Below are 14,640 nucleotides of genomic sequence, written 5' to 3' on the forward strand. Positions count from 1 at the left end.
TGCTTTGAGCCTACTGTATAACACCACGAGCTTTAACAGATTGGGATGGGGGAAAAAGGAAAAGGAGCATGCGGGGAATGCAATGAGTTTGGGGCAGGAGGATGAGCAGGGGAGGCTAAAATTGCAAATTCAGGTTAGAATAAATCTTTTTCCTCTCAGGGCTGGCTTACCTGGGCTTCTTTTTTGGAGAGTGGGAGACATGAATTAGACGGAAAAAAATTCCTTAGACAGTCTGCAGGGTCTCAAATGGCACTGCCATCACAGAGGGTGTTTTGTAACATGCACATTTATTTTTTTTCCCCTCTGGATTATAAAGGGTCTCATGTTTGATCCTGCTGAGGATCGACTGATATTAATAATTAGAGGTTGGGCTGGATTCGGAGGTGTCACAAAGGCTCTTGAAAGTAAAACACTTTGACCACTGCAGAAAAGGCATCACCTCTGCTGCAATGAGGATGGTTCTTCCAGAATTAAGAATATTGGTCAATAAATAGCATCTGGTGGCTTTCCCTGTGTTCCCAGCTCCTGGCGAGTTTGCTCGAGGTGGGCAGGTATTTTAATACCGGGATGTCTTACCACATCTTCCAGGACAGACCCAGGCAGCTGGCTGAGGCTTTGTCTTCACTCTCCAAGTCCCGGAGAGGGAGGTAGAGAGCTTGATGAGTTAAAAAAAAAGAAAATAAACATGGGGATGTGCCAGGGCTGTGTCACCCTCAAGCCCAGAAGCACGCACAAGGTGGTAAACATCCCCTATCTCCTCGAGCCATCTGTTTGCAGAGTCTTTGCCCATGCAACGGCGCCTCTTCCCCGGGTGGACTTGTTGCCTCCTTGTAATCTGTAGGCAAATAGACATTTAATCAACTGTAACGCAGGGGAGCGGAGGCGGCGAACTGCGATAAGAGCCCGGTTGGGACGGCGACTAACGGCAGCGTGTGGGTGCTGGAAAACATCCCTGCAAAGTCTCGGAAAAAGGAGGAATCTGGTTTATTTGGGGAAATGAATAAATTAAGGGGGATAGTGGGATGAAGCAGATTGCGGTCATTGGGCATCTCTCCAGAGGCTCTTACCACCTTGCCTGGTCAAACCCTGGTGTTTCACCTGTGTTGCAGCATGCTTGAGACGAGGAAAATTTTATTTTCTAGGTAACACAGATGGATGGGTCCATGTGCGCTGGGTGAGGACGTGGTTTCCAAGCACGGTGCTGGGTGCATCCCATCCCCACCGGGATGCCGGTCACTGTGCAGCTTTGGGGAGGAATCCAGGGAATTTGGGGCTCACAGGATGCCTCTTACTTGGGCAGGGATTTTGTGAGGCTGAGACAGCCCTTTCTCCATCCACCATTTTTTTTAGTGCTGCTTCTACTATGAAGATCACATTCCCTTTTTGGGAATGGGTGTTACGGGGTGTTCGGAGCTGGGGTGGTGATCCAGTGCCCTTTAGTCCGCGGCATTACCCTGTTTAATGTACTCGGCGCTAATCTTTCTTTAAACAGAAGCGATCTTGCTGAGTTCAGCACTGGAGGAGCAATAACCAATGAAGGAGATGAGATTAAGAAAACTCACAAGAATCAAATGTGCTAGGAAGGGCTGGGGAAGTGCCAGGGGCACTGCGGTAAATGACCTCCCTGGCAATCGAGGACAAATAAAATCCGCGCCCTGTCTGCCTCCTCCCGGGCGCCTCACGCCGATGCCTTCGCCCTCCCCTCCCTGGTGTGACCATAGGTGTTGCTTTCAGGGTTATTTTTGCACTGGAGTACAACAAATCCTCTGTGCCGTGGGGCCGAGACGAGGATCCGTGTCGTTGCATTCAGCAAAACTAACCTCTCGAGCTCAAGGAGAGCCGCTTCAGTTGGCAGTAGCGTTAGGTGCTTTATTCTGTCTGGAACAGCCTTGAGAGGGCAAACAAAACCTCTGCGCTGTGGCTCTTGTTTCCAAAGGCTCTCTGCAGGCAGGGCTGCCGGTGATTGTGGCTTTTTAAAATTTTTCTGCAAGCCAGAACCGGGGCCCAAAACTTGCCCCTAAATGCCATGGGGTTGGGATGAAAACGGGGTGCGGTGACCCAAGGGAATCGCCAGTCCTAGTCCGGGCTCGGTGGGGATGTAGGCAAGTCTTGTGCTAAAAAGGGATGGGATATTTCATCCAAAATGATGTGGAGGTGATGCGATAAGGTTTGATTTTTGCCACCTGAAAGCGTTGGGGGTGAATGACTTGGTGATGGAGGATGGAGGCTTTTCCCCCAGCACATTTGCATCCCCAGGGCAGCGTGAGGATTGTCCTTCACGGAGCCCGGGCACCCCGAAACGTCTGGGGAGCGGCCACTGCCTCACATCCCTACCCGAGCACCGTGCGCGATGACTTGGCAGTGATGTATTTACTACAATTACCATCTCTCTTCCCAGAGGAGGAGAAAATAGATGAATAATATGTTTTGAAGGTGTCATGGAGTGAAAGCAAGAGAGGAGCTTGAGCCTGAACTTATGAATAACTTATAGGCTTCCTCCCTTCATGAAGTCACTGCACTTGGGCTTATCTTTCTCGCCCGTAGGAGGTGTAATTAAAGGAGCAAAGCCTGTGGGCACTCGTCTGTCTGGCTCTGTGTGTCCTGTGCACGCAAGGGCATGGGAGTTCTGAGATGCGTTTGTGCGCAGACGTGGGCTGGGGCATCGAGCTGAAGCTTCGCAAATTCCCCCTTCCCTCATTAAGAAAAAGGGTATTTTGCACAGAAATGATTTTTGATAATTCGATAAAGCTAGTAGAAGTGTTCACTTAACTCTTCCCTTGCACTGCTGGAACTTGAAGCAGAAGTAACGTAGGATGGGGAACCACTGCAAGAGGGAGCAGGCGGGTCCTGTAACCCTTCAGATTTGGGAGATTTTTGTGCAGAAATTCCTTCCCTGACCTCATGCAATGCCTGAACCTAAGTCTTTTTTTTTTCCTAGCCATAAAATGAGAAGTAATTTGCTCTTGTCTCAACACCTTCTTTTTTTTCTCTGTTTTGACTTGAAGAGCTCAAGGGAGGGACTGTTTTTTACCGGGTGTACACACAGAGTCTAACAGAATGGCACCAAGATCTTATCAAAGGCTCGTGAATCCTATTGTAATGCATTTAGTAATTATAGGTGTGTGTGTATATATAGGGATGATGAAAAAAAATCCAATGAAATATGGCATTTCCCTCTGGAAAAATGTTAGTGGAATAAAACCACGCCTGGGAGTATGTCAGTTCCAGCAAAAAATGTCTATTAAAAATTATGCAGTGCTGTTCAGCAAGGTCACAACACTTCTTTTAGAGCCGGTTAGAGGTTTCGTTTCAAAGCAGCATGACACTTTTTTTTTTTCTTTCCCCTGCAGACTTCTAGCTAAGGTGTTGTATTTTGTTCTTCAATTCAGATATGGGGTGGAGGGAACACGTTTAAAATTTTTGCCGAAATTTCTGCCAAAGGGGGCCTTCCGCAGCTCGGTGTGCGCGGAGGCATGGTGTCCCTGTTCGACACTGTAGATATGTGCGATTTCCAATGAATAACTTCTTCCCCCCGTCCCCCTATCTCGGGAGCACAGCCCTGCTATCTGCGCATCCACATCAGCCCGGCACACAGATATGTATGAGTGTAATGGATATTAGGCATTTATTGCAAGGTATTTTGTTGAACATCACCTGCTGTTCAACATGAAAAGTTGATGTTCCACAAAGCCACGAGCCGAAGGCTCCTTAAGAGCTGTTCTGGTGCATCGGGTAAATATACGTGCTCAGAACAAGCGCTGTGTGAATTAATAATGCATAGAGCAAATCCGTAGGAAGAGCAGCTACTGCATCAGGCCTCCTTGCAAACTGCTCTCTCTGCTTAGGCAAATAGGGAAATTGTGTTTTTTGAAGCATAATGGGTGGGCAATACACCAAACTAACCTAATCAACCACTTCCAGCTGTTCCAAGCACGGTAGCTGGCTCAGCAGCCGGGGTCAAACTCAGAAGCGTTGTGGAAGGTGGGAAAGATCGCTACGTGGCATCTCACGCTGTCCTGAGCCCCTCATGGTGATGGGGGTGCAGCGGAGAGGATGAGATGATGCGATGCTGGTAGGAATCCAGACCCCTTACCGAGGGTTTCTCCATCCAAAGTGCATCAGCTGGAGGTCGCCGGGGCAGTGATGGGTTTGAGCATCACCAGACCTATCCGTGGGACTTTGGGAGGGGGACGGGCACGGGTGGTTTGTCATCTCTCCTCAGCAGAATGGGTGGCCCAGATCTGAGAGTCTCTCTGGGCGGCAGCGACAGAGAGGAGAGAGAAACACAGCTGGATTTTCCAAGGGTTTGCAGCCAAATCTTCCTCTGAATTGCAAAGTGAACAGCACAGATTTTGGAAGCCTCTGAGGAGGAATATATACAAAAAGCCAAGATATCATTTTTTTTTTGCTTTGTCATTTTTCTGCCTATAATGTTGTTTTAAAGGGCTGTGAGTCACCTCAAGTAACATAATGAGATGTACTTACCACTAATGAAAATAATGAATATTTAACAAGATATTATTTATTTAGATTGTGTCAAATAGGAGTCTCGGGGTTCAGTGCCTCTAATATTCCGTGTGTTGGACAAAGGCTGAAAAAAATTTTAAGGTTTTAGTCTAGAGGACCTTTTCTGTGTGGGCATGTTGGTGTCATACTCTTGATGTTAGTTTGTGGTATGGACAGATGTCGTGGTTTTAGGTATCCTGAGTTGGAAGAAAGGTCTGTCTTGCTTTGGTTGGTGTGAAATAGGCACCAGAAATTGGCACATGGGAAGAAGTTTAATTAACGGGAGAGTGTACAAATCTAAGCAGGGTGCAAGTGGCCCAAATGCTGCTCAGAGCAGGAGACGGTCTTGGTGTGAGAAATCAGATGAGTGTGGCTATGGCACAGGGAAAAAAAAAAGCCTTGATCTGGAATAAAAGTAGGTTTCTGCTACAAATTGAAGAATTATTCACTATTAAGTCTACTTTTAGAGCAATTCCCATATGGGAATTAGCCCAGTAGGAGGATGATGTTTGTTTGGACAGCACTGGGGCGCTCTCCCCACAGACACCAGCCCCCCAAAAGCAGAGGCTGGGGGTGCACCCCTTCATTTCAGTGGGTGATACGGGGAGGGGGAGTCTCCCTTCCATCATTGCGCAGGTGGTGAAACTGAGTCACGGCACCGCTGTGGTCACCCCGGGGAGGGCGGGGGTCACCTCGGGGGGTAGTGTCACCCCATTTCCCTGGTGGGGAAGGGCAGTGCTGGCAGGATACCAGGGGGGGCGATTAGGATGCTGGGGGTGTTGGGATGCCGAGGGGGGATCAGGATGCTGAGAGGATGTTGGGATGCTGGGGGTGTTGGGATGCCAAGGGCGTCAGGATGCCGGGGGGGTTTTGGATGCGGAGCGGGTTTTGAGATGGCGAGGGGGTTCGGGATGCTGGGGAAGGTAGGGATGCTGGGGGTGTTGGGATGTCGAGTAGGGGGTCGGGATGCCGAGGGGCGGTTCGGGATGCTGAGTGGGGGTCGGGATGCCGAGGAGGGCTCGGGATGGCGGGGATGTCGTGCTGCCGGGGGGGGTGTGATGCCGGGGGGGACACCCCCGCAGCCAATGAGCGGGCGCGGGGGAGGGCTGCGCTGCCTGCGCGGCCGGCGGCGTGTTGCAGCCGGGCGGCGTGTGCGGGCCGGAGCGGCGGGCACGGCAGCGCCTGTCCCTCGCACCTTGCAACCCCTTCCGACCCCCCTTTCCCCCCCTTCCCCCTTTTTTTTTTATTTTTGGGGTTTTTTCCCCTCCCCCACCCTGCGGTACATTTTTTTTTTTTCCTTCCTTTTCCTCCCCCCCCCCCCTCCCTTCTTCCTGCGCTTTGCTCCGGGAAACGCTGGATTTTAAAGCTCTCCCCGCCAGGCAGTGATTGGGGAAGGAGGGGGAGAGAGAGAAACGCAGCCCGCGGTAGAAACATGGCCCAGGCGAAAATGCAGCACCCCGTCTCTTGGGCGATCTTCGCCGGGATGGCCGCTCTCCTCCTCTTCCAAGGTAGGGGATGCTGCGGGGGATGCAGCCGGGGCGTGCGGGGGGTGCTCGGCCCCACGGCATCATCATCCGGGGGAGTTCAGGGGGTGTGGAGCACCCCCAGAACGGGAGCAGCGCTGGGAGAGGGTCCCCAGCCCGCTGCGAAGTTGCGGGGGGTGCGGGCGTGGGTACCAGACGGCGGCATCTCCCAATTCGTGCTCCCTCCCCCGGGGCACCGCGCTGGGGGGGGAACTTCTCCCCTGGCGCAGCACCCACTGTGCTGATTGTTTTTTTGGGGAGGGGAACCGGTGCCGAACGAGTCTGTCATGTCAACTTAGTTCCCGCAGGAGCGTTGCATCCAACAGGCTGGGGGTCGGGGTCCCTCTTTGCATTTGCCGGACCCGTCTGCAAGGTCGTCCCAAAAACTCGGTGCATCCCCGGCTCCTTCCCGCCCCCGCCGGGCTGGGGAGTTGGGAAGTCCTTGTCCCGGGCGAGCATGGGGGATAGTGCTTCTGGAGGGGGGGAGTTGTGCAAGAAAATTTAAAAAATAGAGCAAAAAGCAAGGGGAAAAAGGGGGGGAAAGGAGGAGGCAGGAGCCAGCCCCATCTGGCCGGGAGCGCCGAGCCTGTCAGGTCGCGTTAGTCTCCTCGCAGCCATCTGGAGGGGCTGTGGGAGCGGGGTTACCTCGGTGCGGGGGGGACACGGGGCCGCATCCTGCACCGGGCTGGGGAGGGAAGATGCGCCCGGGGGCTGCATTGCGCCGTGCCCGGGATGCGCCCAGTGCCGCTGGTACCCGGGGCTTGGCGGGGGATGCAGGCACCCCTGGCGGGGGTGGATGCACCCCTCGGGGGGTGGATGCACCCCCGTTCTGGGGAATGGGAGAGCAGCCAGCAGCTGGAGCCAGCTACCTCTGCACTGCCCCGGTGCCCACTGAGGGTTGGGGACAGGGTTTGGGGGACACAAACCAGCCCTGCCTGGTCCCCTCTTCAGCAGACATGCTCTGCAGCAGGGCTCGGGGGGGTGCGGGACCCCTGTTTGCGTGGGGCAGGGGGCTGCCGAGCCAGGTGGGGGGCTGCTGTGCACCAATGGAGCGGGGGGAGATGGCCCAGCCACCGTCGCCCCTCAAACTTCATTCTCCTGAGCAGACTGGGACCCCGCTTTTGCGGAAAGCCACCCTTGCCATATCGACCGGCGCGGGCTGCTTAGCATGCACATCACACGCCAAGGCATCGCTCCTCTTCGCCTTCCTCCCGCTCGCTTTCTCCCTGGGTTGCTGCTTCCCGCTCGTGCTGCTCGGGATGGAGCATCCTTGCATCCCTGCATCCCGGGGGGTCTCCTGGGGATGGGAGCTCTGGCCCCCTTGGCTGCTGTCTCTATGGGGTGCTGGAGGGCTGGGGATTCCCAGGAGGGGGGTGCAGCTGCCCTTGCTTTCCTCACTTCTCCTGCCCAGAATCTGTGCCCTTTTTTTTAAAAAAAAAATTATTAATTTTTTTATTTAATTCTTGCTTTTAGCTCCTGACTTGGCTTCCTTGCAGTCTTATTCCCTGCCTCTGGTCTTCTCTCATACTTCCTCTCCCTGCTCCCATCAAAGCTTACACATCAGAAAACAGGTTTTTTTATTATTATTTTAGGGGTTTTTTTATTCTTCTCAGTAGCAGAGCAGTGGGGAAGGATGTGCTGCTTCCCCAAGCACAAATCCCCTAACCCCAATGCCTTGTTAAAGGCTGATGTGGGTGTCAGAAGTCCCTGAGTCACTGCTTGGGGTGGGGGGAGCAGGGAACTACATTACACCCTCATTGGGGGCACCCAGGGCAGAGCCCTGGGCTGCCGGGAAAGTATTGCACAGGGCAGCTTTCAGCACCAAAAACTTTGGGCTTTTTTGGGGGGCTGGGGGATGTGTGCTGTACTGAGTTCTCGGAGGGAATGATTCCCCCTGGGAGGGTTTTTTTGCATAATTGTATTTAAAAGAGTCATTAAAATATATAGAAAAAACCCCAAACCACGCAGCAAAAATAATCTTGCTTTTTAGCAAAAACTTTCTAAGAGGGTTTTGAGAAATTCGGGGTCATTCAGCCCCAAAGGTAATATATAGGTTTTCATGCGTTGCCAAATATGAAGCAGTAGCACCATACTGCTGATAAACTCTTTAGATATTCACAGTATTTTTTTTGAATGTCTAACTTTTCTCTCGCGATTGGTATACAAAAGTGGAGCTGGCTTGTGTTTGAAAATGCGAAAATTATTGTCATGCAGGAAAACTATGTTTTGCACAAATCTACTACAAATGGCTCAAGAGATCTGTGCTGCCCTCTGCAGCAGTTTATCAATACTCCGGGTCATTTACCTATTTACAGCCAAACAAACAATAAGAAAAAGTGGTTTGTGAGGATGCTTGAGAGTAAAGTGGAGCGTGAAGTGGGATAATTCGTAAGTGCTTGACCATCTGCGTTTTGCAAACATCCGTAGGTCCTCCACGTTCTGCAGATTCGCTGTTGGGTTTTTTGGGAACATGGCCCCGAAATGGGAGCTGTTGGGTGTCGTGTCCATGGGGAAGGAGCCCTCTGAGCCCCGAAATGTCCATCGTGGTTTTGTGCACAGCGATGCTGCTGTTCCCCGGGGAGCTCTTGACTCCTGGGTGTTGGTACTAGAGAGCAAGGTCGGGGCATTTGCTTGAATGCTTGTGTTTGCTCTGTCTCTTCTGTATGATTTTTTTTTTATAAAGAGCAGCATATTTAAGGACCCAGCAATATTTTCTCTTCCCTCTTTCCGTGTTTCAAAGTAGAGAAATGATCTTGGCGTGTGCTTGATCTCACTGACTTGCACCCACCTGGATTTCTTCAGGAAGAGGAGGAACTTGTGCAAAAATCCCACCCCAGCACTTTGGGAATGGAAGGGAGAAGGAAACTCTTTGCTCAGCTGTGTGTGAAGGGATTAACCAGGCTAAAAGGTCATACAAGATTTAGCTGGGCCTTTAGGATCGGTAAGCCAAGAATTATGGGAATTTGATTTACAAATTAGCATAAAGACCTTATTCTAATAAGCACACAAGCTGAAATAGGTATGTAAAATAATAGCATGTGTCAACATCATACGCGGGAGCGTTCCTCATTGGAATTATTCACTCTGTCGATGTGGCTGGGTTGAAAATAAATCCTAAACATGGGCTATAGGCTCGTGTGTGACAAAAAGGCTGGATCTGGCCTTGGAGACACATTGATAGGGAGGAGCGACCGGCTCCTTCCCCTCAGGAAGGGCAGGATTTGGGAACAGGGGTCGGGGTTGTGCATCCCGGGAGGACTTTTTCTCAGCGGAGGTGGGTGGGAAACCTTCTGGCAGTTCCTGCAAGAAGGTAATTGCGCTAATGAATGTGTATAAGTAAAATTATGTGTATCGACGTCTTTCTGTGAATGCCCAGATTTATTGTTCCCCAGGGGAAATATTAGATGTGGCTTCGTGGTGGTTAATAGTTACTGTGCAGGTCAATAAAATGTGATATTCACCCCAACAGCAGAAAATAGCTATTTAATAGGTAATAACAGTAATAATCAATACCTACATGATTAGATAACCCAGTTATATGTAGTACATAAAAGGAGGGGAATGCGCTCTGGTTACTCAATGGCCTGATTTGCAGCGTTACTGAACATCTGTCATTCTTGTTGATTTTAACCGAAGCTGTAAGCAGGTACCCAGCACCTCTGGAAAAATCAGGCCACTGCCTGGGATTAATTGGCACATTTTTAAGACTCAGCAGAGCAAACAGGAACCTGGGCAGATTTTGCCACCGGGAAGATGCTTTTGAAAGCATTGTGCAAAAATGTGGGATGGCAGCTGAAATGCTGGGTTGGGAAGTTGGTTTGGTGGGTGGCTTTGCTGCGGGTGCTCTGTGCAGCGTTGCACGTGGGGTTTGTTGTGCATGGGGTGTTGCTGCTTCATCGGGAGCGTGATTTAGGGCGTGCACCTGCTTACTGTCCTTAAAATGCAGGAATTAAGAAGGTGGCTGTGGTTATCTGCAGTGGGATATGTGAGGAGGCAATAGAGCAGACCTGGGCTGCACGGCCAAGGGTTCATCCCTGTGTTTGAGATGGGACTCGTTGGCCGGCCAAGAGGAGACAAATGTGAGTTTGACAAGTAGAGATCAGGTGGTAGCCGTGAGCTTGGAAAAATACTATTCTGGTTCAACTAGATTTCTGAAGCATCGTAGGGACCATCTCTGTTTATATGACTTGGTGGTGCTGGGTGCTCTGGAGGCTGCAGCGAGTTTGGGGATGTCCTAGTGCTCAGCAAAAACTAGTTTTTCCTTGCCCACGTAGGCATTTTGGCCATCATAGTAACCCTGGTTTATGGTTTTTCTGTCTTCCTCTTGTGCCAGCCCCGACTTGTGCTTTGAGACAATATTGAAAGTGTCTGCCTGATGTATTTTTCTTGCTGCTTTTGCTTAAAAATATCCATATTTGTGATTCCCCACCCCATTTTATTTTACCTCTATGGGGAAAAGAATTGATCAGTTGGCAGATCTGGGTTAAGTTAAAGAGCAGGGCTTGCTGTTTGCTGTGGTAAACCATGGTGAAGGAGAGAGCTCCCCAGGCAATCACAGTCAGACGGTGGAGGTGGGCACCAAGCACCACATGGGGAATATCTTTCTGGACATGGGGATGAGAAAAAAACCTCTTTTTTGCATCTGTCTTTCCTTCCCCAACTTCAGTAGTGGCAGGAAAAGTCAAAATTTTCTTTGCTTGTTCCCTACTTGAAGGGATGCCTTATTAAAGCAAAGCTTTAAAGAGGGTAAATGTGATGTTTTTTCAGTGTTGCTTGGTTTTGCTCCTTTGATGCGTGGTGGCAAATCTCCCATTAGACTCAGCGGGACCCAAGCACGACCCGTCTCAGATGTTCACGGCAAAGGCTTGGAGCTGCAGCTTGGACTTGGAGTTGAGCTCTTGGTTCCAAACAGGAGCCAAAATGAGCAAAGTGCCAGGTTTTGGGGATTTTGTAGTGGAAATCCAAGCCGTACTGCTGCCTCCCATCTTCGGCCAGCATCCTGCACCTCTGCGCATGGGTCTTTCTATGCCTTTAGCAGCTTTTTTAGGCAGAATGAAAATTTTGCAGAGGATGAGCTCTCTGTCGCTGCATCCCCTGGGGTCTGGAGCCCTTTTGTAGGTGCTGGTGCATCTCCCAGCACGTTTGGAGGCACCAACCACCTCCTTCCTCCTTCCCGAAGCACATACCTTGCTCTTGGTTAATAATAAATCAGAAGTGCCACCTTCGCCGTGCTCCTTTATCTCCCACCAAGGAGGATATCATGGATTTTTTATGCTCTCACAGTTAATATGTCCAATGCTGCAAGCGGTTGTAAATTAATTGGCCCTTTGACCCCCTTGTCCCATTGACTGTTCTAACTAAAGGCAACGTTGGGTTCTTGGCATCCTCTCCTCTGCCTTTTTTTTCCTTCCTCCTTCTCCCGCATGCTTCGCTTACTGATCAGGGGCAGCTAAAAAGAGATCCTGGGAACTCAACCTGCATAAATTACTGCTGGTTGGATTTACTCCCTGAGCTCATGTCCTTTGCTCATCCTGCAGCCGTTGGGGCTCGTTGCGTGGTCCTTGCCCTTCCTCGCTTGGCCACACGCTCCGTCAGGACACCGGCCGTGTTTCTTCTCCTGTCTGGTCTATCTAACCCGGGTTCACCTTGAAAATGGGGTCTTGCTATGGAATTGTACATCGCCGAGTGCGGGGAAATCCTCATGTTAAGAGCTTGTAAAACTACAAATGCTCAGCCCACGTGGCCGCTTCACATCCTCCCGTGACTCGCAGTGGGAGACAACAGCTGCTAAGAAATAGGAAATGCCACAGGAAATTGTGTAATATTAGAAATGAAGCAGAGTGTATTTTTATTTTTTCATTTATTCCAAAGTGGAATAAAACAGAACAGCCTCGAATTCCCAGTGAAAGCAAATTCTGAGAAAAACAGGGATTGATTTTTTTTGAAACATTTTTGTTCCGATTCTGAGCTTGCAGAAGCTTTATGTACAAAGTTGTGAAGTGATTTCAAACAAAAAAAAAAGAGATCCGAAGGCTGCATTCCAGCGGTATCAAAAGAGCCTGGAGTCTCGAGCCTTGTTACATTTTTTACTGTTATTTCTTCAAAACAGATCCTCTGCTAATGTTTTGATTTTGCCAGAAACAGCATTCTTGATTTAAAGAACTGGTTTGAAAGCCAAATCTGACCCGCCTCATTGGAAACATGACAAGCACTTGAAGCGAAGCAAGGTTCATTAATACTGTAATATTCTCTGGCCATTTACATTTTTTCCATCGTCTGGTAGGACTTCTGTGGTGAATAGCACTAAGTTCCTGGGTTGGTTTGGTTGTTTTCTAGCTTTATTCCATGTTTGCAGGACAGATGGTATTTATAGATCAGAGAGTGCCGGCATTAGGCTTTTTTTTGTTGTAAAGTCAATTCCTAAAGGCAGCACCGGGGTTTTTGATAGCGGGCCAAGGCTCGGGAGAGCGGCCGGGCTGGTTGGCAAGAGGTGAATTTGGATTTAGCATGAGTGACATCTCTCTTAATGAAGCCCTTTCTGGACCAAGGCTGGCGAGGAGCAAGATCCATTAGAGACTGGGGTGGTAACGAAGCCAAAACCGCCTTGTCATTGAAGACAAACATTTAAAAATTTATATTATTTATTGCTTACCTTCCGTACTGCTTTTCCACACATCAACGTTTCCCATTGTGCGTTTTGGGCTTCAAAACCTGACATCACATTAGCAGCCGGCTCCAAAGCTCCCAAATAATGCATAAACTATGATTATTCCTTCTGATCCACTTGTGTTTATGTAAATGGCTAGAAAAGCGGTTTTCAGCTTATTTCAGAAGCTTAAGGGATTCATACCAAGCCTATTACTGAAAAAATCAGAAAGTGAAAAGCAACTTCTGAGACAAGGAATTAGCAACTCAATGGCAGCGCACGTTGCCGTACGGGATCCAGCTGTATTACGGACGGGAATTCCCTCGGGATTCAAAAAAAAAAATCTAAACCACATGGCAACAGGTTGCTGGGCTCTGTGGGGATGGATGGGGCGACTCGAGGGAGGTTTGTAATGAATCTGGGAATCTGGAGGGCCGAGGGTCTGGGGTGGGAGAGTTTTGGCTGGCGATGCTCGGGAGCACCCGCGTGTCCCCAGCGTCACCGTCCCCAGCGTGTGCAAGTCTTTGCCCAGGAGAGATGGGGACAGATGTGAATCCTCTTCGGGACACCCCAGCCAGCCCTGCAGCATCTCATCCCTCCTCTCCTGCTGCAGTTTTCTTTTTTTTTTTTTTCCCCTCGATTCGGTCCCTTTTTCCCCCCTTCCTTATGTTAATTTCCCACCTGAGCACCAAGTACTTTATAAATAGCAAATCTGAAATGAATTTCCTAGCAGCAATCATTATCTCCCTCGACAGCCATTAAACATTCACACAAGCAGAGCAAAATGACAAAGGGGATTGATTTTTACAGTATGTTGGGGGGATGTAGGAGAAAGGAAATATGTTGACAAGGCGCTTTTTTTTTTATTATTATTCCCCCCGTCTCCACTCTCCCCTCCCTTCCAGGTCCTGTCTCGAGGAATTTAAAATCACCCAACGACTCCTTTTTGAGATCAGGTTGGGAGAACCAAGTTAGAAATAAATAAAAATAAATTTAAAAAAAAAGAAATTAAAAAAGCCCTATTCCCTCCTCCTTCAGCCCCTGCAAGCCTCGCTCCGATTGCGTGCGCCTGGTGAACATGAAGTTACTTCCATGGCTGTTGAGATGAATATGTCAGAGTTAATGCCTCGGAAGATGGAGGGGTGGGCTGGAAGGGGTGGGGGGGGCCAATCTCCGCAGCCTTCTCAGCACAATAAATGTGTTGATGCAATAGTTGGGAGCCGGCGAGTTGCTGCCATATGAGGCACTGTAGCTGAAAATTTAACTTTGATTTCAATTTTCATATTTGTCAGCAATAATTAGATTCAAGAAATGTTTTCGCCGCTGTTCTAAAATACTAATAAGTAGGAGCCTTTGTAGTATGCCTAATGGAGTCTTTTTTTTCCTAGTGGGCTAGAAAAATTCCATTAAAGGGAAAAGTCATACTGTATTACCGTGCTTCGACATGCATTGACTTTGCTGCCACAGGAATATCTGTGCTTGGAGACAGCAGTTCTTGCTTCGAACCGTGGGGACGATGCCCGGGAATGGGGCTGGTGTCCCACAGCTGTCACCTGATGAGGCTTCCCAGGGGCCAGGGATGGCTGGAAGGGACCCCCCTGTGCCTGGTTTGGGGGGGAATTAAGCTTTTTGGGAGTCTGGAGGCTTTCAAAGCGCTTGTGAGATGATATTGCAGTGTAGCCTGGCTCTCGTCTAGCCTGCTGGCTTTGGTGCTTGGTTTTTTTTTGCTATTGCAAATTCCCGGTGGGTTTATAGCCTCAAATTAATCCAGAGTCCCCCCTTGCTGGCCCTGCCAAAGGCAAAAAGCTCCTTTTCCCCCTCCCCACCCAGCTGCGTGGATTCCCCCAATGGGATGTGCCAGGTTTGATCCCAGAGCAGCGCCAGAAAGGAAAGTGCTATTAAATTCGCTGACGATGTGCACAGCAAATGGGGAAAGCTCTAAGTTGTGTCATTCTCGAGTTACTT

At 49.7% G+C, this 14,640-nt stretch overlaps 1 protein-coding gene across 1 annotated transcript in view; it reads left to right on the plus strand.

The window, feature by feature from the left end:
* Positions 1 to 5,854: 5,854 nt before the first annotated feature.
* The window catches only part of LOC135998732 (protein CEPU-1), a 285,825-nt gene continuing 277,039 nt past the window's right edge, over positions 5,855 to 14,640 (plus strand). Inside the window, exon 1 of the mRNA XM_065651898.1 lies at positions 5,855 to 6,014. Within this exon, the coding sequence (XP_065507970.1) occupies positions 5,939 to 6,014 (76 nt within the window). The 5' untranslated portion in view covers positions 5,855 to 5,938. The remainder of the gene's footprint in view (positions 6,015 to 14,640) is intronic.

This window comes from Caloenas nicobarica, chromosome 26, assembly GCF_036013445.1.
Source record: "Caloenas nicobarica isolate bCalNic1 chromosome 26, bCalNic1.hap1, whole genome shotgun sequence".
Lineage (NCBI taxonomy): Eukaryota > Metazoa > Chordata > Aves > Columbiformes > Columbidae > Caloenas > Caloenas nicobarica.